Here is a 26369-nt window from a genome sequence, read left to right as displayed (position 1 = left end):
GTGAAAAGGGACTCCACTGGGAACCAGGAGGCCTCTGCCACCAGCAGGCTCTGGGACCTTGAGTCAGTCCCCCCTCTGGCCTCGGTTCCCCACTCTGATGAGTGCTTTCGGGTCTCATCTCCAAGGTCGCTTCTCATTGCAGTGAGTCCAAAAGGGCACTGATCTCAGCCTTCAGGCGTTCCCCCACCTGGATATGTTGCTAATCGGGGTAGGATTTCTCCCTCTTCCTGTAGTGGATGAAGTATAAGGACAAAGTGTGCCCCTCCTGGTGACCAAGGGAACCAGGGGCCTCTCTCCCCAGCACATACCTGCCAGGATCGAATTTTCCAGGTGTCCCCGGGGAGCCGGCAAGCTGCTGGGCCAGTTGCTGCTCCCTGCAGGCCTTCAGGTACTCCTCCTCCAGGGCTGTATGGACAGCCTTTAGGCGCTGGAAGACCTGCAACCAGACGAGGCCAAGAAGACTGAGCACCCAGCCCCCTGGGGCTCTGTCCCTGCAGATACAGTGGTCGAGATAGCTCATGGCGGTTGGGTGTCGGGTGGGGCGGGGGGGGGGGGGGCAGGAGACCCATCCTCTGGGCCCCCAAGTCACTGAAAGGCTGGGGTTCGGACTCTAAAACCTCCTGCCCCAGTCTAGCCTCTGCCATCAGACTAGCAGGGCAGAGGCACGGCTTAGAGCCTTGGCACCAGCTCCAGAGAGCACCAGTCTCTCCTGGGTAGAGCTGCAAGTTCTCTGATGTTCCATGGTGCTCCTGGTGTCAAATACACCATTACTCTGTCCCCATAAGGACCTAGTACTTGAAAGACCACGGATCCTCATGCTTCTTTTCCAAACTGTGGATCTGGACACAAGTCCCTCTGTTCCCAAATCCTTATAGACCAGCATGACAGATGATCTTATCACCACCATACTACGGATAACAGTAGCTACCATCTACTGAGCACTGAGGCTCTATGCTAAAGCGTTTTGTGTTATTCATTATTCAGTTAATTAATTCAATTAATTTACTAGTTAAATAATGAGTTTAATTAATTCAATTCATTTAATATTCACCAACATAATCCTAATGAGAGAGGTAGTTTATCATCATCTTCATTTAAAGAGGAGGAACTGAGGCTCAGAGAGGTTATGTAAGTTGGTGAAGGTCACACAGTGAGCGAGCAAGCAAGTGGTAGTCGGAGTCTGAACCCAGGCCCTCTAGCTCCAGAGCTCATGGGCCTAGCAATGACTCTAGGCCTCCGCAGCAAGTGTGGTGAGCGCTAACAGACGGCTAACACTGTGGGAGGTTGGATCCCCATCCCTGGCTTATTATCAGCCCCACCCCACTCATTCTATACAGAGGGCAGACTGAGTGCAAGGGCAACCTAGAGTCTAGTTCCCGGGCAAGCTTGATCTTCCAACAGCTCCCGACCTCCCCGGATACGGGGGAATGAAATAGAGGGGAAGAAAAGGAATGGTTTTTGATGTTCAAGGTCCTTGCTCACCCTCTCAATGAGATACTGTAACACAAAGCACACATTTTGCAATTGGAAAAACGGATGACGTCTACATGCTAACACAGTCATTAGGAACATAGTAATGACACAGTGAAATAGAGTAATTGTTTTTACAAACCAAGTGTGCTGCATTTGCCCCTCTCCACCCCTCCTGAGCTCTTCTCCCCACCTACTCTGTGCCTCCATTGACACCTAGCCTCCCCACCTGCTGGGAACAGTCAGTCCTGGGCTTCCTGGATGCTGCCCACAGCCCTGCTAACAGCCCCTGCCTCGACCCCCTCACTCCCAGCTTCCAGAGCCCCACCTGCTCCCTTCCCAGGATCCTGGCTGATGCAGCAGAAGTCTAGATTTTATACATGACTATAGTTTATCTAGAAATACCAAAGTCCAAAAGGAAATAAGTCAGTAACGGTTAGATTAAGGCTCTCCTCCCCTTTTCCCCTTGGTTTTCAAATATTGGGCAATTACTTTTATAATAAAGAAAAGTAAAGAAAAGAGAAAGTCTTTTTCTGGTGGCTGAGAAGCAGCATAGTCAGTGGGAAGCAGTGCCAGCCAGTTATGACCACGCTGGACTTGGGGTCTGGGCTGCCCCATTCCATTCCAGTTAAAGGGGGTGATGACTGTAACTGCCTTACCGGTTTTCTACGAGAAAATGAAACCGTGGGCATCCGAGGCTCGCCACGGTGCCTGGCCCACCATCATCGTCATCATCGTCGCCTAAGGAGCGGTAATCCTGCGCTATCGTGATCGTGGTCCTGGCAAGCTAAGCAGTGTGTGTGTCTGCGATTCTCTGGCCTGTCCTGTGGCAGACGAGGCTTCAGGGACGTGGCTGTGGGAGACAGCTCCAAGGGCATCTCCCACAGTGGGCAGTACCTTGAGTTGGTCCTGGGCTGTCAGCCGTCCCGCCTGCATCAGTGCTGCAAAGGCCTCCACCTGGGCATTGGGACGAAAGGAAACACGGTCCATTAGTCCAGACCCTAGAAGATGGGTCCTACAGGATGTCACATTCATGCTTTGGCACCAGGAACTGGGTCCCGCCTCAGGATGTGGGTTTTCTGCCAAGCACGGAAAGGCGGATGCCAGACATTGACCCCACCATGGGCCTCAGCCCTGGCAGCGTTAGGAAAAAATCAAAGTGGAGCCTCCCAGAATTTATCGATAGCAAAGCACACTCACTCATGTGCATGAAGGCCTATGAGCCAGGAATGTTCACTGCAGCACAACTGGGGGGCAATGGGAAACGATATAAAAGCCTATCTGTGGAATAGCATGCAGCCATCAAGAAGAGGAAGGGCTATGTGTACCTGCTCCTGGATAAAGTAAGACCTACTTTTTGGTGTCAAATCAAGGGACAGGCCAGTCTTTATAATACGCTACCATCTGTATAAAATATCGAGAGAATAAAAAAGGAAAAATATAAATACATTTGCCTGTATATTATAAACGACCTCTAGAAGGATGCAAGAAACTAAAACATTCATTGCTTCTGGGGCAGAGCACTGGGTGGCAGGGGCGGGGGGGGGCAGGGATGGGGGAAGTGTTTCTACTATACGCATCTTTTGAACTTTGAACAAAGTGAATTCATTGGCTACCCAGAAATATTCAACTTCGGGATATTAAAAAAGTCAGGGTACAGCATAGCACACATACTTACTTACGTGACCATTTCTATAAACACATGTATGTGTTGAACTTTTTTGCACAAAACAGAAGGGAAAGTACGGGAAAACAGAGTTTTTACTGAATATGGCCTTCGTATTATGTGAGGGTCTTTACCGTGTACGTCTATTACCTTTACAAAACAATTTTTAACTAGGAAAAAAAGGGCAAAGGTGATTTGGGAATTTCTGGGATTTCTAGGAAAGCTCTAGGTTAGTGCCAAAATATAATACAGAAATTTATATAATACAATGATATTACATAACATATATATAAAATAGAAATGTAAGCTACCTATACAATTTAAAATTTTCTATAAAATAAGATTTTCTAATAGCCGTATTTAAAATGTAAAGAAGTAACAGGTGAATTAATTTTAATAATACATTTTATGACCCTAAACTATTATTTTGACATGTAATCAATGAAAAAATTACCAATGAGATATTTTATATTCTTTTGTCACATTACATCTTTGAGATCCAGCATATGTTTTCCACTGACAGAACATCTCAGTTTGGACCGGCCACCTGTCAAGTGCTCAGGAACCACACGACCTGTGGTTCCTATTCAAACAATACAGCTCTAGATCATCAGGGGTCAGCTGGTGCCCCAGCTCCTGCTCAGTGTGATGACCTTGGCTTTGCTTTATAACACACAGGACAGGAAGACTCATCCCTCCAGCGATGGGACTCAGAATGGTGGTGATTACACAGGATAAAGTACCTGTTCATGTTACTATGATACACGTGTAAAGACATTTGGATCAGCCAAAGAAGCCAGATACAAAAGGACAACTGTTCTAGGACTCTATTTATATGAAATGTCCAGAAGAGGCAAACCCGTGGAGACAAAGTAGGTGAGCAGCCACTGGGGGCCGGGACAGGGGGAATGGGGAGCGACCCCTTCATGGATATGGAGTCTCTTATTGGGTGATGAAAATGTTCTAAGGCCGGGCGCCTGGGTGGCTCAGTTGTTAAGCGTCTGCCTTCGGCTCAGGTCATGATCCCTGGATGCTGGGACCGAGCCCCGCATCGGGCTCCCTGCTCCGCGGGAAGCCTGCTTCTCCCTCTCCCACTCCCCCTGCTTGTGTTCCTGCTCTCACTGTCTCTCTCTCTGTCAAATAAATAAATAAAATCTTTAAAAAAAAAAAGAAAAAAGAAAATGTTCTAAGGCCGACTGTGGGGATGACTGCATGACTGTGAATATAGTAAAACCTACTGAAGCTTATTAACTTTAACAGGGAAAATTGTGTGATATGTGAATTCTATCTCAGTAAAATGGTTACCAAAAAATAAATAATGGTATTTCTCTGAAGGAATTTTTTTATGAACACGGTAATATATGTAACTGCTGCATTTCCCTTTTTGCATTGACAGCTGGGAAGCTCAAAGCATTCAGGGTCCAACAGGACATTTTGTTTATTCACTTTACACTAAGTTCACTCTGGTTTTTTTCTACCCTTACTTCCCCTTTGCCCCCAGTTCCCTTCCTTCCGTCTTCAGAAGGTGGTTATAATGCAGGTTTTTTCTCAGCTGCTCTAAAGCCCTTTTGGCAGAAGGCCAAGTGTATAGTTATAAATAGACCTGCAAACAACTCACAGTTACTTGGACTGTTTGGTGAAAATATAAAGGCCCTTTGAGAAGGGACTGAGAATGGATGTCTGTAATGAATTAACTAAGAAAGTGGGGTGATTTATCCTGAAGAGGAACAGGTAGAGTGGAGGTTCTGTTACCCTTCCAGAATCCTGGAAGGGCTGAGAGTCTCCCCTGGCGGGGGACCTAGGAGATACTTTCAAGCACAGCTGGAGAGAGTTTGATGAGTGATGAGACACAGTGCCAACAGAGGGAGTGAAACCCGGCGCTGAGTGACAAGGAGGAGGCTCTAGACCAAATGGTCTCTAAACCAGGGCAGAGGCTCACGTTTTTCGAGATGGCCAAGTTACCTCCAGTAAGGGAGGAACAAGGGAGCCTTGTGGAGAGCTTCTTACTCAAGCAGGCAGAGGCTCTGCTTTCTCCAGGTGAGTTGTGTCTCCCCGGGGCAAAGCCGGGGTTCCCCTCACCTTGGCCATGAACCGGCTGGCCTGAGTGGCCAACTCCTGGGTCCGTTCTGCTGATGGCTGGTCCTGGGTGATGACCGGGTTCTCCAGAAGCCACGCTGGGGTAGACAAGGAGGGGTTCAGGTCTCCTTGAGCTGACGGCCACCCTGGAATGCACAACCACTCAATGCTGGGGCCAAGAACTGTCCTTCCTGGGGTGAGGGACTCAGCGAACCTCAGAACCACACCCGCCATCATCAAGCTACAACTGTCGTATCACAATCACACTGTCCTCACACGGGCCCCAGGATGCGGGATGGGCGCTGTATAGGGGAGAGCAAGGTCTGGATCTGCCCTAGAACGCACAGCTGGGGCCGAGACAGGCCTCTGGTTTCCCGGTCAGTGGTTCAGGCTCTAACTCAGAAAGACTGGGGTCCAAAGCCCCACCCTCTCCCTTCCCCTATAGCACTGTGACCTTCAGCATGTCCTCGCCTCTCTGAGCCTTGGTTTCCTTGACTCTCAGGGGGACTGACGGGGAGATTAACTGGGATCATGCATGGCAAGCCTTGGCGCAGAGCCTGGCCCCCATGTGGGCTCCATAGTGACAGCGCTCTCTGTTCTGCAATGGGCCCAAGATCACTCAACTGCCAAGTGCAGAGTCGGGCTTTTCCCAGGCTGCTCTGGCTCTAAGCAAGATGCTTTCCCCATCTCTATTTGCCCTCTTCAAGTCAAAGGTCCCAGGGAACTCGTCTCCCTCCCTCCCCTGGCCTGAAGCCAGTGTCACTCCAAGGGGAAACCAAGTGCCTCCAGAGCAGAATCACAGGCAGAAGGCCCTCCAGTCCCATTTCCTCGCCCAGGCTCACCTGAGGTCCCAGAAGTCTGTGGGGCTTCGGTAGGGCCCGACCACCACAGCACAGAGTGGGGCTGTGGGATGCTGAAGGACAAGACCTTGGTCCCCTGGGGCACCGTCCCTGTATGCATGCTGTGGCTGGGCTGGGGCTGGTCCGAGTACAGGTTCACCTGTCCGGGAGGGGAGGCATGAGCAGAGCCAAGTCAGGGATGGGGCAAGCCTCCCAACAGGCCTCCCCTTCATTCACACCATCACTTAGGCCCTCGACAAACATGCCTTGTAATAATAAATACTACCATTAGTGGAGCCCTTGGGTGGCGGCCAAACACTGGGTCAAGGACTTACAGGCCCTTTCATCCTCTCTTTATGGCAGCTCTGAAGGGGAGGCAAGGCAGGGACTATCATCTACATTTTACAGAAAAGGAAACTGAGACTCTGGTTAAGTCACTCACTCAAAATCTCCAGCTATAAATCCTTGGGCTCAGATTGTAACCTGCTGCGACCCTAAAGACTATGCTTTTCCATTTTTAATATTTGTTATAATAATTCACAATGTAACCACAATTATAATTAATATGGTATTTAACATACAGCAAATATAAATATAATTATATACTATTTATTATTAATAAAAGCATTTCAGTCATAATGATCACATTGATAATAATAACAGCAATTGATGGCTCTTTGAATGAGTGCGTAAACCAACAAGTGAGCAAAGTAATCTCTCAGCTAGGGGGTCTCCATCCCTCGAGGGTGGATTTCAAATGGTAAACAGCCCAGTCTGGAATCAGGCCGATGGGCCAAGGAAGCACAAGATTAGAGGAGACCCATGTAGGGATGGTGGTCCAGTGCAGGGGTTGGCCAACTATGGTCTGTTTTTGTGAATACTGTTCTAGTGGACACAGCTATGCTTGCTTATGTATTATCTATGGTCTTTCATGCTACCACGGCGGCGCTGAGTCATTACCACAGAGGCTGTATGGCCCACAAAGCTAAAAATATTCACCAGTGGGCTTTACCACTGGCCACTTCTGAGTCCTAGAACAGGTGATTTAACTGTTCTCTGTGCACAAAATGAGTTCTCAGTAAACAGAAGCCACCATCCTCATATTCATCATCACCATTATTATTGTTACCATCATTACACATCACAATTCCCAACATCATCATCGTCACGATCATCATCACTATCACTATTATCAACATCACCATCATTGCCATCATCATCATCATGATCATCACCATCACCACCATCACCATCACCATCACCAGCGCCATCATCACCATCACCACCATCATCACCATCATTGCCATCATCACCATCACCAACACCATCATCACCATCATCATCACCATCATCACCATCATCACCATTACCACAATCACCATCATCACCGTCATCATCACCATCACCATCACCATCATCACCATCACCACCATCATCGCCATCACCACCATCACCATCATCATCACCATCATCACCACCATCACCACCATTACCATCATCACCATCATCATCACTATCATCACCATCATCATTACCATTACCACCATCACCATCATCACCATCACCATCACCATCATCACCATCATCACCATCATCAACACCATCACCATCACCATTAACACCATCACCACCACCCTCACCGTCATCACCATCATCAACACCATCACCATCACCGTTAACACCATCACCACCACCCTCACCATTATCACCGTCATCATCACTATCACCACCATCACTATCCTTATCACCATCACCTCCATCTTCACCATCACCACCGTTATCACCATCACCATCATCACCACTATCATGGTCACCATCACCATCATCACCACCACTATCACTATATTTACCACCATTTCCACCATCATCACCATCATCATTCTCTCCATCATCATCACATCACCATTATCATCACCATTGTCATTTATGGGGCCATCATGAAGGCAGGTCCCTGGAAAAGCTATTCCCCTGTGGTGCCTCAGTGCCCTCCAGCTGGTCAGGCAGCTATCTTACTGCTCCCTGCTGCCCCAGGGTCAGGAGTGGGCAGTTTAGGGTATGCCTGATAGACGGAGCTCCCTAGTCCCCAGGAAGGCAGCCTCTCCCTGCTTAAGCTGCTCTTCACGTCCTGGCTGTGGCAGAAAAATCTACTCCAAAGTGAGGGACAATGGCCCAGCATGGCCTGGCCCCCATCGCCTCCCCCTCCTTCAGACCCAGCCTCTGATGAGAACAAAGCTGGATTTTAATAATCCTCTCCGCCATCTGCTCAGACCCGCCTGTGGGGGCTTTCCCACTAGCACCCCTTTCCTCCCATGGTGACCCAAATCTGGGGAAGCCCTCCTGCATACTTCCCCTGCCCCATCCTTCCCCCAACCCCACCTCAGGCCCAGCCCACCAAGGCCCAACCTGGGGAGCAACAGGAAAGCACTGTTTCAGCCGAGGGGCCAAAAGTCCTTGTAGAGGCCCGGGAAGGGGGAGCTGGGGGTAAGTGCAGATAATTTGAAGCTGCTTAGGCCCCTCCCTCTCGGGATCTGTCTCGGGACTTAGGCAGCACCCATCCCAGTGCCCCAGGGCACTCCTTTTAAGCCAGGGTGTCCTGTGGAGCTCCCTGAGGCTGGATTAGCTCCCTCAGGGGGGTTAATCAGTGAACAGTAGATCAGCAAGTGTGGGAAACACAGGGTTAAATAACTGACTAGTCTTTGCACAGATGGGTTTCTCAGAGCCTTTAAAATGCTAATGGGCTTTATGAATGGGGCGAGGAGCGGGGGAGTAGAGAGAATAGGAAATGTTTCCCCCAAATCCTCTGAAGACTAAGCTCCATGCCCCCCCCCCCCCCCCCCCCCCGTCACACACACGTGTGCGCGCGTGCGCACACACACACACACACACACACACACACACACACACCTCTATCAGGGGCTCTGGGACCAACTAGTGGTCAGCAGAACACACATTTTAGGAAAGGCAGTTTTCTGCAATTTCCTCCCCCAACTCTTTCTGGGGTAGTTTCTGGTCTCCTCAGCCCCTCCAGATGCCCCTGCAGCTGAGCCCAGGAACAGCAGCTGGGGGAGGTGACAGCCTGACAGCAAATCGGTGAGATCACCATCAACTGTGGCCCTGAGCTGGGGGAGAGAAGAGAGCCCTGGCTCCCTGCCCCCACCCCCAGTCCGGTTCCAGGGGTGCCCCCAGGCCAGGCCTTGGGACGCCCCCCCCACAGCCTCCCCAGCTGCAGGGCCCACCATTGCCTAGTCTGGTTCTGCTAGAGAAGGTGGGGTTAATAGTGGGCTTAGGAGCCAGACTGTTGGGCTCAAGGCCCAGCTCGGGCACCTGCTTGTTGAGCGATGGGCAAATTTCTTAGCTTCCCTGTGCCTCAGTTTCCCCAGTGGTAAATAACTCAGGACAGTGTTCAGTAAACATCGCTATCACTGCTGTTACTATAACATCGTCATTCTGCCTTGTCCCTGAGCCTCTGCCACATGCCCAGCGCCAGAACCCAAATCCTGCTCACCCAGGCATGGGGAAAAGAGCGCCCATTCTGGAATCAGGCAGACATGGGTTTAATCCCCAACTTTTAATCCCTTACCAGCTGTAGGGTCTTGAACAAACCACGGCCTGGCTGTGCCTCAGTTTTCTCTTGTGCAGATCAAATGAGGTGACCCTGGTAATACTTAGCCTGGGGCCTGACGCCTTTTCACGGCTCAGTATATGCCAGTCGCTTTCCCCTAGGTCCCCACCCATTGCTGCCCACCCACCGCCGGGCTGGCCTGGGTGTCCTGAGGGCAATGTCCCCAGCCTGGCTCCCTCCCACACGGGTCCACCCCTCCCCCGTGGGCTCTGAGCAGAGTAGGGGGGGCGCTCAGCAAGTCCCTGGGGAGTCCACTTCCACCGGCTTAGTCTGAGGGAGCAGGAACATTTCTGCCTCCGTGAACTGGCCTCCCCGGCAAGGGCTCTGAGCAGGAAGCCACACCGGGGTCTCCTGAGTCTTCAGGGTGGAGTCCACAGAGCCGGGGACAGGGTCAAAAGCCCGGCTGACCCCGTGGGACCATGCCATCCCCTCCCCGATCGGGCTCCGTGTCCTCTTCAGCCCACCGGGACGGTAAGCCCTGCCTGTACGGCCCGGCAGGGGAGACTGGAGGACTGGGAGAGAATCATCCTGCTTCTGGAAGAGTCTAGCTGACCTATGCTCACTCTTCTCTTGAGGAGAACCCCCAAACTAAGGAGTCATTTTTCCAGAAAGTGAGAGTGGGTGAGCTGGTACTGAACCTTCCCCAGCCTCTCCCACCTTCCCTCCTATGCTCCTCTCACACACAAGAGATGGGTCTGGGTCATCAGCCGGAACAAGGTGACCGCCCATGGGGAGACTTTGGGTCCCCACCGGGCTGGGGAAGCACCCATGACAGGAGGCCCCACGGCCGTGCTCCCTTGGTGTCCACGCCTGCCCTGTCCTTGGCGCACACGGGCACCCGATAAACATATTAGTAATATTCAAAAGAAGAGTCCCCATCTCTTCAGAAGTATTTGCCAGGCCCTGGTACATGCTTTTCATATAGTGACTCACTCGGAGGAAGCAAGGAGAAGAGGGAGGGAGGAGATGCTCCAAGGCTCTGCCCCCGACCTTGAACTCTGGCAGCCTCTGCGTCCTGGGGACCCAATTCCCAATTTGTTAGCCGGGGGAGCTGAGCGTTTGGATTTAATGGCCAGTTCCTCTCTCCTTGGAACTTCTAGGAGTCTGCAGCCATGTGGGCATGGTTCCCCCAGAGACTGCCTCACCAAGCCCCACCTGGGTCCTCCCCGACTTCCCCTGCCCTCCCACCCTGACTCTGGCTCCGGCGTTCAGAGAGCTAGAAGGAGCCTTAAGACATCAGGGGGAACCCACTGGCTCCCAGGATTTCGCCGATGTACCCAAGGAGGCCAGGATGGAAGGGACCTGCCCACATCCTGACGGGTGTGGGGACACAGGAGAACTGCTCCCAGAACGGGACCTCTTCCGTTTTCTTATCAGGGCTGCCTCGGAGACACTTCACCGAAGTGCCTCTGGACGCTGGACAGCAACCTGTGGCAGGGGAGGCGTCCTGGAGCACGACAGGGACAGGCCAGGTGGGGGCCCTGAGAGAGCAGGCAAGGAAGAGGGAAGGTCTGCGTCTTTGCACCTCAGCTCCCATCCCCCTCTCCACTGTGGCCTGATGCAGCAAGAGGCGGGGCAAAGGACACAGGAAGCCATGAGGGGCTGTAAGAGGCCCCACTTCCTGCCTCACCCCCAGAAAGGGGAAGGCCCCAAGTGAGAATTCACAGCCTCCTCCCCAGGCAGGATGGGGGCTGAGCAGGATGGGTGTGGATGGATTTCCCCCTCCTCACTCCCTCTGCTACAATACTGGACATTCAGTCAGGGGGTGAGGGGGGAGGCTGTGCATGAGACATTCGGGAAGGATCAGGCCCAGGAAATAAGCACCAGGAGCCGAGCAGAAGCTCTGTGCTACCCCCTTGAGGCTCAGAGAGCCCAAGAAACTTGCTCGGCATCACACAGCCGCTCAGTAATGGAGCCAGGAGCAGAGCCCAAGTGGTCTGACCCCAGAGCTGCTCTGGTGAAAATCCTGGGAACCCAGATTCTAGGATTCAAGGACATCAAAGTTCATCAATGATAAAGGAGATGGAGCCCAGAGAGGGCAAGGTCAATGCCCAGGGTCACAGAGGGACCCTGTGGTAGACTGAGGATTGGGTTCTTCTATATCCCCGGGGTCTCAGGAGGCAGGAGCAAAGACTGTGGGGGAGTGTCATCTCTCGGGGGCCAGGCCCCCACCGCCACCCTACCCCAGCCGGTACCTTGGCCCCAAGGCGCAGCTGGTCAATGGTGTTCTCGGCCTCAGCGTACTTGGTGAGGAGCTTGTGGTAGTCCTCCTGCGGGAGAGGAGGAGCAACAGGGTCATGCACCCATACCCCTCACCGTGAGACCCCTCAGGGGAGCCCAGGCTCCAAAGGGTTCCTCAGAGTGCAAGAGCTCAGAGGTGGGAGCTAAGCCGAGCCCTGCAGGCTCGCATGCAACCCACGCACCCCCGTGGCCAAATTCTGAGTGGGAGAGGCGCAGGACAGCCTGCTAACTTCGCTGACAGTAAATCAGGGATGAGGGCCTCTGGGCTGGTTTACCTTGATGCATAACCCGTCACCGAGGACCGCAACTACGTGCTCATCCATCCTAGCTCCCTGCGCGTCTGTCAGCTCTGTGGGCTGAGGCCCACATCCGTCTTCCCCACTGCTCTATTACCAGCGCTTGAGGAGCATGAGCTTCCTAAGAGGGTTTTTAATGGTGGATGGAATGAATCATCCAAGGGTCCCGTAGAAGACTTGGAAATCACAATCGCATGTACTCAGAGTCACTACTTGCCCCAGACAAAACTGAACAGCTTCATCAAACAAGTCGTGGCAGGGAAAAGGCGAAAACAATGGCACCCGCCGCCTTTGAAGGAGGTCGGGGAACAGATGCATTGCTCTGAAAACTGGTGATTAGAAGGACAGACGCAAGCGTTTCTCCTGTGTTTCCCACATGAACAAGATCTTGGTAACCAAACAGTCGATGAGGGAAAATTTTCCTTTATAGAAGATTTCCGGCAAGTAAGTGCAGAAGGAATGACAGCATTAGGATACTACCACTTTGTCACCCCAAAGGGAGGACTGGATCAAGGCCATGGCCATCGGTGGCCATCACCATCACACATAAGAAATGAGCAAGCATCCCATGACGAACCACCTGTGACATGCTCTTGCCAAAAAAAAAAAAAAAAAAAATCCTACCCGCATGGAGCTGGTGGTCTGGAGGGGAAATAAGCAGATGGCTGCAACCCAAAAAAGCTTCGAGCTCTAGACTGACAACATACAGGACAAGGAGAGGGCAGCGGGACATAGGGAGAGAGACGAGACGGTGTGTCGGCAAACTCCAGAATGTGGGAGACTCTACGGGACGGGACTGGTTTCCTCAACCAATAAACTAAAAGGAAGAAGGAGATCTGAAAAAAACGGGGGTGGGATAGGGGAGACTTGAAGGGCACATTTGGACCGTGATTCGAACCAACTGAAATAAATAAGCCGTTTATGAGACAAAGGGGACATCTGAACACGGACTGGATATTGGATAATATTAAAGAATTGGGGTTGGCTTTTAGGTATGCTAATGGCATCGTGAGGTTTCAGAGAGAGTCCTGATCTTTAGACATACACACTAAAATATTTCTGGGTAAGATGATTTGAGGCCTGAAATTTGCTTCGAAAATATTCCAGTACGGTGAGTGGGGGAAGAGATGAGGCCATAGGTGAAAAAGGCTGCTGGGGGCGGGGGGGCAGGTACTCGGGGGTTCATTATACCATTTTCTGTCTTGTAGATGTTTTGAATTTCCCACAGTAGAAGTTAAAAACAAACACACACACACACACACACACAGATTATCCTTGGGGCGTGAGGGTAAGCACTGCTCTTCTTGAGCAAAGGGCTTAGGACTATGTTCACAGCTCGGGTACAGCCCTCGCTCTACCAGCAGGGGATTCTTGGCCCAGTCAGACTTCCTATCCAAACTGCCTCGAACTCTGGGCCAACAGGTGCCTTGGTGACATGCCTATAGACATGAGTCCAGCTTACCTGGAGCTGATGGACCAGCTTGGTGGCTTGTTCGGGCGTCTGAAATTCTTGGGGTACCCTGGTGATGGGGTGTGTAGGAGGTGGGTCCTTGGCCGGGCAGATTTCTCCGCTGCTCAACAGTACCTCCTGCACAATCTCAGCCGGTGACTTGAAGATCAGCGGCCTGGCAGGGCCCTGAGGCTGCCTGCTGTAACTCCTGGCCTTGGGGGGGTGGTAGCTCTCATCTTTGGGGAACCTTACCCGGGGTCCCACCTTGGAGAAATCAGGGAGCGGGTAGTTCAGCTGCCCCCGCCCATATTTGGAGGCATCAGAAGACGAGTGGCCAGCCAGAGTGGCTCCCTGCCTGGGTGGTAGCCTGTCTTGTCGGCCTGGCCTAGGTGGATTCAGGGGGCTGATGGAGCCGGTGAATCGAGAAGGGAGTGGCTTAGGGGATGTCCGTGTCCGTTTCCAGGCTTGGTCCCCCAACTGAGGGCAGGAGAGGTTGGTACTTTCTTTCCACTTATCTGCCGGACACTGGAGGCTCTGGGCCTGGGGTACTGAGGAGTCCTGGAATTCCGTGGGGGTTGCCAGAGCAACACTTCCTCCAGTTCTGGTGTCTGGGTTTAGGAGGTGGTGGCTGGAGCTCTGTGGTAAGGTTTCTGCCAGCGCGACGGGCTGGGGGACATCAGTTTCTCCTTCCCAGGTAGAATCAAGGTGATCATTGGTGTGGTCGAGGCTCATGGTCCCACTGCTCCAGGACCTTGCAGAGCTGAGGTCAACAGTTGGGTTGTCCTCAGAATGTTCTGGAAGTTTGTCTCCACTGGCTTGTTTGCCAGAGGCCACCCAGCCCATGTCCTGACCCCACCCCAGAGCGCTGGGGCTGGTATTTCCATTGTCCCCTGAGCTGAGACCAGTCTCATACTCCGATCTTGGGGAGCTCTCTCCAGCTCCCCCCACCTCAGGATCTCCAAGGGCTTCATCCGGATCATCTTCAGTCATGGCCAGGTGAGGATCCTGCTGGGGGATCCAGTTGAGAGGCAAGTTGGAACTTTCTGGGCTGTCCACATCCTCTCCTCCAAACTCTGGAAAGACAGGTCATTGCTCAGGATATACCAGGTCTGGACTCACTGTGTAACATGACCAGTCATTTCACTGCTCTGGGCTTTCATTTCCTCATCCTGCGGTGATGGCAAGAATCCCAGTGACCCCCCCTATATGGCCAAGTACTTACCTAGCACCTCCTCTAGTTGTCCCCAGTCCTCCAAACCTGATCCTCAAACCTGGGCGTCCCTCAGTATTTCCTGTCTCAGCAAATGAAAACACCATTCCATCCAGTTGCACAAGCCAGAATCTTGGGCAGCACCTTGGCCATTACCACCCCCCCCGACCCCCTCACCTCCACCCAAACCCCATAACCCATTCTGTCCCCTGATCCTGTCGCGATCACCTCCTACAGAGCTCTCAAACTTACCTAATGCTCTTAATCCTGCTACTGCCTTTACTCTAGCCAGCATCCTCTCTTGCCTGGACCATTGCCTTCATCCCCTATCTGATGACTCAGCAGTATCTTCTTGTCCCCAGGACAGAGTATGGTCCTAAGATCCCTGTCTCCATACCCCATTAGCTCTCCTAAATCCATCTCTTTCCTATGGTCCCCCTCAGTCTCTCCCTGCTCTAGCCATGCCTCATTGCTCCAACCACAGGGTCTTTGCCCATGCTGATCTCTCTGCCAGGGTCCTCTCTCCCTCCCTTTGCCTAGTTAACTCCTAACTGTCCTTCAGGCATTAGCTCAACCTTGACTTCATCAGGGAAATCTCAGATCTCCTAACTAGGTCAGATTCTCCCTTCTACAGGTTTTCATAAGACTGAATACCTCTACTTTGAAACACTTATCATAGCTCCTGTTTTCCATTTGTTTTCATGATTGTTTCATTAATATTTGTCTCCCCCACCACACGGTAATCTCCATGAGAGCAAGGATACGCTCTGTTTTTGGTTACTATTGTATTTGTAGAGTAGGTGCTCAATATTTGTTGGCTGAATGGAAGGAAGGAAAGAAGCGAGGGAGGGAGGATAATATGGTCAAAAAATATCCATCCACCCATCCATTCACTATCCTTCCAACCCCGTACCCATCCATCGCCCGTTCGCCCATTGATCCAGCCATCCACCCATCCATCTATCCATCCACCTGTCGACCACCCACTCACCTATCCGTCACCCACTCACCCATCCATCCACCTCTCCACCCACCCCCTCACCCATCCATTACCCATCCACCCACTCATGCATATATCTATGCATCATCCATGCAGTCAATGTTTATTGAGCACCTACTTTGCCCTAGAACCTATGTCAGCCTCTGGGATAGATCCAAAGTTTCATGAGACACAGTCTGGGACCATCAAACACAGATTCTCTGCTCTGGGCAGATACACCTTTGTCATCACCCTTGTATCACTCTCTGCTCCCCCGTGGCCTTTCCCCTGGCACCTCTACATCCTTCAACTCCTTCAGCAAGTCTCTCTTCTTTACAGCAGCACACGTGAAGCCCAGAGAGGTTAAGTAACTTGCCAAAGATCATGCAGTGGCTCACAGCAATCCTGGACTTGGGACCAAGGTCCCAGCCATGCTGGCGAGTTAGTCTCTGCAGCTGGGGGTCATGCAGCATGGTGAGGAAAACAGGCTTTGGAGCCAGGGATCCCCGGGTTCAATCTTGGTCCCTCTGATCCCTTCCTGGGGCCCGTGGGCAAGTTGCTGCCCTCTTCAGCAACCCTTACTTGGACTGGAGGCTCACCTCTCTTACCTGGCAGAAGATGGTGAGGAGAGAAGGAAACACGGCTTGCACCCTGCTCAGCCCTGCGCCTGGCACACAGTAAGGGCAAAGGACATCGGCAGTGGCTATTATGTCATAGCAAGGGGTTACCATGTGACCTTAGGAAGGGATACCTCTGCCCTCTCCTCCCAGTGTACGTCGGTCACCTCTCCCTGACAGGCTGGAAGTCGCTCCTGAGTGGGTAGCCGTGAGCAAGCCCCACTTTAAGCAGACCCAGCATAAAGAACTTTGGGTCACGGCACAATCTGCTTCCAGTTTACTGCCTTCGCCACCATCCACGGGGGCCTGCCCGATTCACAGAATCTGAAGTCTGGGCGTTTCGTGTTCATGTTGTAAGTGCAACTGGCACCACATTACCAAGCTCATGCTACTCTCAGTGGCATTACTGCTCCCATTTCACAGATGGGCAAACCAAGATTCAGAGACAAGGGACTTCTCAGCAAAACTAGGAATTTAGTCTGAGATGGGCTCCATGCAAAGGAAACACTCATTTTAGAAAACAAGGCATGGCCATATTGTCATTGCTAATTGGGATTTTTAGAAAATCTTAAAGCTGGGCATAACCCTGGGACCAAGCAGTTTAAATGACCAAGGTTATTATCAAATCACATGTGCAAAGATGTACTAATGATATTCATCTCTGTATTATCTATAATAGCAAGAGATTGGCCCCCAAATTACAGACTATCCACCCCATGGAATTGCTCTGCGTGCATTAGGAACGACTTGAGGGATATACGATGAGCTGGGAAGATGTTCATGTCTATTAAGTTACAAAAAAGCAGGTTATCCTAGCATTTGTAGAGTACTGTTCCATATGCATATCACATTTGCATATTTATAAGGAAAAGAGCAGTTATCTGGATAATAAGTAATTTTTCTCTTTTGCTTACATTTGCTGATTTTTCTGCAATGAACATTACAACTTATGTAATTCAAATCATTTAAAATTTTAAATTATAGGCTTTATGGATTTTAATTTAAAAAAATCGCTAAAACACCCTCCACTCCCCACCTCCGACCAGAAGGCGGGATGGTCAGGGGGCACCCCTGTGGGGTGGGGTTGGGGGGTCAGTCTTACCCTCTCCTGCAGACTCTCCCGATTCAGAATCTTGGCGTTCAGCAGCCCGCGGGTCCGGGTCCCACTCCAGCGGCTGAAGGCGCTGCTGGGCCAGCCGGAAGTCCTCCAGGAGCTCGGGGCTGGTGGCACTGGGAAAGGCCACCTCTTTCCCCCCGCTCCCCTTGGCAACCTTTTCCTCTTCGGCCCAGGCCCAGCGCCGCCGCTGGGGCCCCCTCCCCAGGCCCAGCTCGGCCCAGCGCACCTCTGTCCCGGAGCTGGCCATCGGGCCTCGCCTGCTCTTCACCTGGGCCACTTCATCTTCAGGAGACGGAGCTGCCACTCTGGGCACCCGAGTCACCGCCCGCTTCTCTCAGTCCCGGCCATCCTGCCTGCTGCCTGTGGGGGACACCATCAAGGGACAGCCTCACTCCTCCAGTCCCCTCCCAGCTTCCGAGCAGGTTACCGGCAGGAATGCTGGAATCAGACAGCCCTGGGGCAGCTCCTGACTCCAACCCGTGGAAGCTGTGTGACCTCGGGTGAGTCACGCCACCTTCATTCTCTTTAGCAAAACCAGGAGCCTAATTCCTCGCTCCCTCAAGACTCGTATAAATTACTTGAGATACAGGGTAAGGAGCAGGAGGCCGGCCCTGGTGAGAGTCCCTTGTGTGTTAGTGATTGTCACTGTGTCCCAGGCTCTGTGCATGGGTGCCAGGACACGGAGGGCCCAGGAAGAAGCAGACAAACAGGCAGCGACTACCAACCAAGGTGAGCATGACCAGGAAGCACGGGGCGGGGGCTGGTGGGGGGCACGGCCGGCCTAAGAAGCAGGCAAGGCTTAGTCCAGGAGCTACTTCCTCTGGGAACCTTCCCGGAACCCCCTCGGGTAAGAATGCAGACTGGGTGGGGGGGGGGGTGAAAAGAACATTCCAGTCTTCCAAATAATTGAAAACAGGTACTCAAACCAACACCCGTACACACGCGTTCAGAGCAGCTCTACTCGCAAAAGCCGCAAGGGGGAAACGGCCCAAATGCTGATCGACGGATGAGTGCACAAACACTGTGCAGGGTACACGCCATCGAAAGGAAGGAAGGGCTGGGACTCGCCACCACAAGGATGAACCTGAACAGCATTAGGCGAGGTGAAAGAAGCCAGGCACAGCGGGTCACATATAGTAAGATTCCACATATAGTAAATACCCAGAATAGGTAAATCCATGGAGACGAAAAGCAGACTGGCAGCTCCCAGGGGCTGGGGGAGGGTGGAATGGGGAGTGACTGCTTCATGGCCGCGAAGTTGCCTTTCGGGGTGATGCAAGTGTGTTGGAACTGGATACAGGTGGCGGCCGTACATTATACATATACTAAATGAATGGTTCCTTTTGAAATTGTTAATTTTATGGTATGTGAATTTCACCTAAATTTAAAAAAGAGAGAGGGGGGGGAGAGAGAGAGAGAGCATGTGCAGGCAGGGGCGCCCCGGGCACCATGGAGGCAGGAGGGGGCGACACGGCAGTGGTGTCCCCGATAGCTGTGGGGTTGGGGCAGGGCCTGGGGGCTCTGACAGCAGAGCGTGGGCAAGGAGAGGTGGTGGCCAGAGCCAGGAGGGCCTCTCGGGTCCCCTTTGGAGCATCCCATGCTCAGGACAGCACAACCAGAGCTGCTGCTTAGAAGTTTCTCTCTGAAGGCTCGGGGAGAAGGAACCAGAAGAGGGAGTCTGGCTGCAGAGGGACCTTCTTCCTTCTATCCTCTCCTCCTGCCCTCTTCTCCTTCGCTCTCTCATCTCCCGTCGCCTTTCTTTCCCAGCCCTGGGCTATGGCCAACACTCCCCAAGCTCCCAGCCGACGGAGCAGCAGCGTGGTCCCCCAGGTTAGCTCATACAAAAGCTTGACTCTGCAGGTGGGAAGACTGAGACCCAGAGAGCAGCAGGCAGGCGCCTGAAGCCACCCATCGGGCAAGACAAGGCTGGGGTGACAGGTCACCTCACAGCCCAGGCCTGGGCTCTTCCCCCCATGCAGGGGACACAGTGATCTATAATCCTAGGCCTCCCTGGAGAACAGACAGGTCTGTGTCCCTGCAGGCTCGTGAGCACTCGGGGCTTGGTCAGAGCCTTGATTTATACGGTTGAGAAAAGTCAGCAGGCAACTATTTCTGGATAGAAAGTTCCCCGGGGAACAGTGCATCACAAGAAAGGCTGCAGCCTTCTCAAGGGCTGGGGTAGGGACAGGGGAGGAATCGCATTGCATGGCTTCTGGCTGCCACCCCTGTGCCTGCAGCAGGCCTGGGGGGGCGGGGGGGCTCATCCCCTCCCCCGTACCCCATTTTCCTCTCTCCCCCGCAGAACTGCCCCAGATCACCCTGCGGGGCCTCCCCACCACCCCCACCACAGATGCCGTGCCCACTCTGTGCCAGCCTGCGTGTTCTCCATCTGCCCTCACCCCAAACAGGGAAGCAGGTCACAGGAAAAGCCTGGCCTGGAGCAGTGACTTGGCCAAGATCACCCAGCTGGTGAGTGACAGACCAAGATCTGAAACTATTCATTTGGGCCAGTAATCTCCCATTTTCTGTCACAACACTCATCAGAAACATATATTTGCTCTCATGCTCTCTTGCTCTACAGGTATCTTGAGACCTTGACATAAATGCATCCTCATGCTGATGTATTAGAAAAAATACATGTATTAGGAAAAATATATCCAAAACAACTTTTTTAAAAAAGATGCAATAATAAATAAATCTTTTAAGGAGAAGCTCTAATCCTTGCTTCCCATATCCTCTGGGGGGCCTGCATCCCTCTCGGGAATCCCTGCCAGTGGGCCTTTAGCTTGAGTGTTCTTAAGAATTCTCTAAGACTGCAGGGACGCCTGGGTGGCTCAGTCAGTTAAGCGTCTGCCTTTGGCTCAGGTCATGATCCCAGGGTCCTGGGATCGAGTCCTGCATCGGGCTCCTTGCTCAGCGGGAAGCCTGCTTCTCCCTCTTCCTGCCATTCTCCCTGCTTGTGCTCGCTCTCTCTCTCTCTCTGACAAATAAATAAAATCTTAATAAAAAAATTCTCTAAGAACGCAGATTCCTAGGTCGACCCAGGGAGAGCCAGACTCTGTGGCCCTGGGATAGGGCCCAGGAATCTGCATTTAAGCGAATGCCCCAGGCGAGGCCCACCCTCTGGGATGGACTAGGCCTTCTGGGCCCTGCTACTTGGGGAGGTATGGGAGCTGCTAAGGGCCACTGCTTTTCTCTTCCTGAAATCTCCACTGAGGAACGGGCTGGGGAGGCATGTGGTTTTTTGACTTTTTAAAGGGCATTTTTCTAGTCATGCCACAAAGCCGGCTGCCCAATCACAGGGGCCCCTGGGTGCACAAAGAGGAACATCCTGTCTCTTGGGATGACTCAGTCCTCGCCGAAACCCAGTGAGAGGCAGAGGCAGCTGCGGTCACCAACTGGAGTTGTGCGCATGCTCCCCAGGCCCTGAAGCCTGGGAGCCTCTCCTGAGCAAGGCCTCTGTCTTCTGTGCAAGCCACGGCCCTCGGGGCCACGGAGCCTGGGCCCAGCCAGCCAGTCAGCAGGTCAGTCAACAAACACACTCAGGTGCCAACCACAGGCCAGCCTCAGGCTGGGATGAGGACACGCCCTCGCTGGGCCGCCAAGAAAGAGAAGTCACTGGGTATGTAGAGACCAGGTCCCAAGTTTGGTGTTCTTGCTTCATCGTCAACGGCTGTGCTGAACCTCCCCCACCGGAAGATGGGGGAAGCACGACCTGCTCTGGCTTCTGCGAGGAGTTACTGCCCCGTGAGCATGGGCTGGGTGGTAGCTGAATGAACTTTGAGGTTCCTGGTTGACCATGGCTCCTGAGGGCAACAGCTTCACAACTGTTAACTCCCTCCTCCATCCTGAGGACCCACCACAGAGTCACAAAGATGTATACTGAACACCCAGTGGGTGCAGATTAACTTTAAAATACCTGTGACTTTCTGCTGTGTGCCAAGCACTCTAGAAGACACAAGGAATACTGAAATGGGCCAAAGTGTTCCAAAGTTTCAACTTGGGGGGGTCGGTAACAATACAGAGGGTTATATGAAGGAAGTATTAAGTTGGGCAAAGAGGATTTGGGGGAGAAGAATGGGGAAAGGCAAAGGGAACGGCATAGGCAAAGGCACAGAGGTCTGAACCTATGAACGGAACTTGACGGACAGCTACAGGCAGGGGCTCTTGAATGGCAGTCAAAGGCTGGGTTACTCCTAAAAGGCACTGGGGTTGGGTGAAGGCTCTAGCTATATGAACTGGGGGCTGAACCCGAAAAAGTCCTGTGAGCACTAAATTCCCCCAGGCACTGGATTGTCAGGTTCAGGGTCCCTGCCTTGAGGAACCTAGCCTCCCAGGGAAGCACCGACCACTTCCTCCTCCTTTTGTATGGCTCCTCTCTCCCCACCGTTGGCCCTGTCCCCGGCTCTCTCAAGGGACTATGAGCCCCTTCTGGTCACCTTCTCTGGTTCCTGAGTGGGTCTGCCCCCCGGCCCCTAGGGCTTCTCTGGCCCCCCCTCAGCCACTCCAAAATGAGGACCCTTGTCTTTGTGGCTCCATCTCTCAGGTTGTCCTATGCCAACTACAGCCATGGAGCCTGGCTTCGTCTCCCCAAGCCTTCTGAAGCCCCTTCCAGTCCAGCCAGGGCTGTGCAGGGGGCGCCCCCTCCCTGCTCCTACCTTGACCCTGACATCTCCCAGATGAGAAAACGGAGTCGTAGAGAGGTGGCTGGCTCTCACAAGACCTGGCGCACAGGAAGTGCGGCCTGGGGATGCAAACCCAGGGACCATGACTCTGAAACCAAGTCCATCAGACTTAGGGGGAGGACGTGAGGAAGGGGAGGGAAGACTCCCCATGGCAAGTGTCTGCGCCCCTCCAAAAAGGCCGAGCTCAGAGCCCCAAACTCGGCCGCCCTCCCTGAGCAGCTGGCTGGGCACAGACCTAACTGTGCTCAAGGGGTTCCCGCCAAAAACTAGTCCCCTGAGGAGGCCCCAGCCGCTCCCCCCTCTGGATGTGCCCCCTCCTGCCCCCAGCTATCTCCCCACATCAGAGGCCGAGGAGAAAGAGGGCAGGTGCCCTGGCTGCTGCGGGCTCTAGTCCTGCCAGCCTGAAGAGCTCCCCTCAGGGCCCTTACATGTGGCAGAGGGGGCCGCTCTTTAGTGGGGATCCCCCCTGCTGCCTCCTGGCCTGCCCCTCATCTGAGCATCATCTCAGTGCAGTCCGAGGACCAACTCTCCGTGTGCTGAGGAGGACGCCGCAGGCCCAGAGAGGGACCAGCGCGTGCCCAGCTTCATAGAGATCAGAATCAGAGCTCAGACTGGCATCCAGCGCCCGGAAGCTTGACGACATCCCCCAAAAATCCACCCGTGGCCCCGGGGGGCCAGACTCCCTAAGAGAAGTAGGAACAGCTGCTGAAGCTGGAACTTCCTGGCTGGGGGGCTCCAGGTGCCCTGACCGTCCCGGAGAGTCTGACAGGCCAGCCCAGAGGGATGGCGGCCTCCCCTGCCCGCCTCACTCCCTTACCTCTCTCGGGCTCCAGGACCAGCCCGCCGGCCCAGGCTCAGGGGACCTGCCTGTGAGGTCTTTGTTCCAAACCTGGGCAGCCCCCTGCCTCCATGGCGCCCTGGCCCGCCTCCAGGCCGCTCTGCCGGCCGGAGCTGTTGCTCACACACAAGCATCGCTCCCCACCTCTCCCCGCCCCTGCTGCGGCTGAGGCCGCCTCGCCTGGGCAGGAAGCGCCCAGCCTGATTTCCTACAAGTGTGTGTCAGAAGGAGGGGGTTTGTCTGCGAGCAGCCTGAGAGTCAGCAGGAGGAGCTTAACCCCTTGCAGGCCCGCTGCGGGTCTGGCTGCCCAGGGAAGGACTCGCAGGGACTCCCAAACGTCAGGGATCGGGACCATCTGGGCCCAAAGTACTGATTGAGGAGACTGAAGTCCAGGGAAGGTCAGAGGCTTGGCCAAAGTCACACAGCATGCTGAGCCTGGAAGGAGGCCTGCGGCAGCTTCGACCTTCTAGGAGCTTTTTTTCTGCAGCCTCTACCCTGTAAGGCAGGGCCTGGGCTGAGGCGCCCTCCCTCATCAGGCCTTGGTGCCCTTCTGCACGATGGGAGCTCAGACCGGATGCTTCCAGCCCTTTCTATCCTGTCTGCCATCGTGCAACCCAACATCTTAGGGAGGCTGCAGCAATCCCTGCCGTCGGTGCTTGTCAAGGTGTTGGGAACTTGGCAAAGGTACAAGATAGGCCGAGTCCTTGCTCCACTCTCAACAGAACACGGGACAATAAAACAAACGTGGAGAGAGGTAGGGACAAGCCCCACAAGGGTGGGATGGAGTGGGGACCCCTATCCCAGGCTGCTTTTCGTGATCCTGATGCCTGAGGCTCACCCAGACCAACAGTCTCTGGGCATTAGCGACTTCAAAGTGTCCCAGGTGACTGGGATGTGTGGCCCAGGTCAAGAATCTGTGGGTCAGAGAGTAGCAGGTTGGGGGGGAGGGTTTGGGGATGGCTAGGAAGGTCTCTGTGGGAAGGTGACATTCGAACAAGGGACCGAAGGAAGAGAGGGGCAGGAGCAGGCCCCAGGGAGAGCCGGCAGCAGAGTCTTCTGGAAGGGCAAGTGCAAAGGGCAAGGTGGGCACCCGCTGGGGCTTCCCTGGGAGCAGTAAGGCTGTGTACCCAGAGCGGAGCGAGCCCAAGGGAGGAGGCGGGAGCAGGGGCGGAGGGGCAGGCTCAGGGTCTGGGTCCCCGGCTCCCTCCCACGTACGCACCTCCTCACATTGGCCCCGTGGAGGATCCAGGGGGTCTGATTCAGGAAACAAAAGGAAAAAGGAAAAACTCTGTCCTCTGTATTGTCCAAAAAGCCCCCCAGGCCATTCTGACGAGCAGCCAGGTTTGGGAACCAGCAGTGTAGGAGAGGAAAATGGATCCTCAGTCAGTGTAGACCTGGGTCCCAATCCCAGCCCCACCTCTTGCTAGCTCTGTGGCCTTGGAGGCTTCGTGGCTCTAAGGCTGTTTCTTCATCTGTAACACAGGGTAAGAAGGGTAGCCATCCCACAGGGCTGCTGCCTGATTCCATGAGGTCACGCCCGCAACGTGTAGAGCTGGGGGCCTGCAACATGCGTGAGCAAGTTAACAGTTTTTCTCAAGGTCAGCTTGTGAGTATCTGGCAAAGCCAGGGCTGGAACCAGGTGCCCTCATCACAACAGTCAACTCATCCCTCCCCCCACCCCCCGTCAACTTCCTGCCTTCTACCCACATCTGGGTGGCGAGGCTCTACCCACAGCCCCCAGCCCAACGTGGAGCAGAGCCAAACCCTGAGGAGGCCCCTCCCTGCCAGCTCTGGTGACCATGTGGGCCATTGTGCAAGGGGCGGGCTCCCCTGACGGGCCTGTCACTCACTCACCCTCCCTCCCTGGTCATTAACCCAGGCAGCACCACCATCAGCCCATCAACGCCAGGTGGCTGCCACTGCCAGGCACGCCCCATGGCCCCTGGATCACCCCAAACCCATCTTAGGGGCAGCCGCCTAACACCAAGGAAGAGAGCCTCCCGAGCATCTCCTTGCCCCCTGCCCCCCAGGCTTTACCAACCCTCCTCCCTGCCTTCGCTTGTGCCCACCGACTCCACCCACAGGCCAAGCCCTGCCTAACCAAAGCAAGGCGTCCCAAAGTGACCTCAGGACATCGCCGCCCTCCAAACCCACCCCTCCCTAGTTTGGCCCATCTCTTGCCCAGGTGCGCAAGCCACAAGCGACCGTCATTCTGGACCTTTCCCTCTCCCTTACACCCCACAAACAATCCATCACGGACTCCTCAATCTCACCAGAACCTGCCCCACCTCTGCATCCACGCATGGTTCCTGCAACAGCCTGTGCTGGGAAGCTCTGGGGTCCCTCCAGTCCATTCCTCACACTGCCCCACAGGGATGGTTCCAAAACAGAAGGGTTTCGGTGGCCCACCTGGGCTTAACACCCTCCCATCCTGCCCACTGCTCTGAGAAAGACCATGAAGAAGGTGCTGCTCCAGCTTCTCCCCCACTCTCCACCCTCCTCAGGGTGCACCCTGCTGTTCCTACACAAATGCACCGTGCTCCCCCTCATTACCCAACCCCACTTCTCCTTGGGAACTTCCAGGCGACCCGTAGATCTCAGCCCCAAGGGCCCTCCTCAGGGATCGATTGGGAATTAGACCTTGGGTCTTTCTGGCAACTGGGAGCTCTGAAGGGTTCACCATTATACTCCCAGTGCCCAGTAACAGCGCTTGCCTCACCGTAGAAGCACAGTAAATACATGCTGGATCATCTACTGATGCTAGGCAGTCACCCAAGCCTGGCTGGGTGACAGGCAGGCTGGTGTGACGTCCCCATTTTACAGGTGGGTAAACAGAGGCCCTGAGAGCCTGAGAGACTTGCCTGCAGTCACAAAGCTGGGGAGTGCCAGTGGAGATTGAAGCATACAAAGATCCACCTCTTAACAACAATGCTCACACCATGGCAGCCTGCAGAGATAATTAATACCTGTGCATGATAAAATTGGGAGTGGAGCTGATTACCAACTAATTGCAAGTCACTAAGCCAATGTTCTACCTCGATAATGAAGCTCCGGTTCCACACAGAGCCTTTCAGGGGCTTTTCTAAACTGCTTGCTTGTCCTTGCACCAAATGCTTTAAGAATAGCCTTGGGAAGTGGGCAGGACAGGAGTGTGATCGCGTTTACAGGTAAGGAAACTGAGGCCCAGAGATGCAGAAGGGATTAGTTCCCGGTCACCCGACAAAATGAAAACAAACAACAACAAAACCCAGGTTTGAGTACTT

General features: G+C 53.6%; 1 protein-coding gene across 10 annotated transcripts in view; it reads right to left on the bottom strand.

The window, feature by feature from the left end:
• Positions 1-26369, bottom strand: part of AKNA (AT-hook transcription factor) — a 55347-nt gene that overhangs the window by 22384 nt on the left and 6594 nt on the right. For 4 of the 10 annotated variants that reach the window (XR_003523639.2, XR_003523641.2, XR_003523642.2 and 1 more), the window contains exons 1-8: positions 23086-23516; positions 17569-17943; positions 13673-14733; positions 11869-11943; positions 6055-6211; positions 5216-5358; positions 2368-2427; positions 309-436 (exon numbers count right to left, since the gene is read on the bottom strand). Coding sequence is in view for 6 of the 10 variants with exons in the window: in XM_027615146.2 (XP_027470947.1) it covers positions 309-436; positions 2368-2427; positions 5216-5358; positions 6055-6211; positions 11869-11943; positions 13673-14733; positions 17569-17830 (1886 nt within the window). In the remaining 4 variants the exon portion in view is untranslated. Of the gene's footprint in view, positions 1-308; positions 437-2367; positions 2428-5215; positions 5359-6054; positions 6212-11868; positions 11944-13672; positions 14734-16457; positions 16478-17568; positions 17944-18744; positions 19570-23085; positions 23517-26369 lie in introns of those variants that run through there. The other 6 variants (XR_003523638.2, XM_027615143.2, XM_027615148.2 and 3 more) reach the window with 5 other exon arrangements.

This window comes from Zalophus californianus, chromosome 13 (genome assembly GCF_009762305.2).
Source record: "Zalophus californianus isolate mZalCal1 chromosome 13, mZalCal1.pri.v2, whole genome shotgun sequence".
NCBI lineage: Eukaryota > Metazoa > Chordata > Mammalia > Carnivora > Otariidae > Zalophus > Zalophus californianus.
Note: the sequence above shows the minus strand (reverse complement) of the source record. Positions and strands in the feature narration are given on the sequence as shown.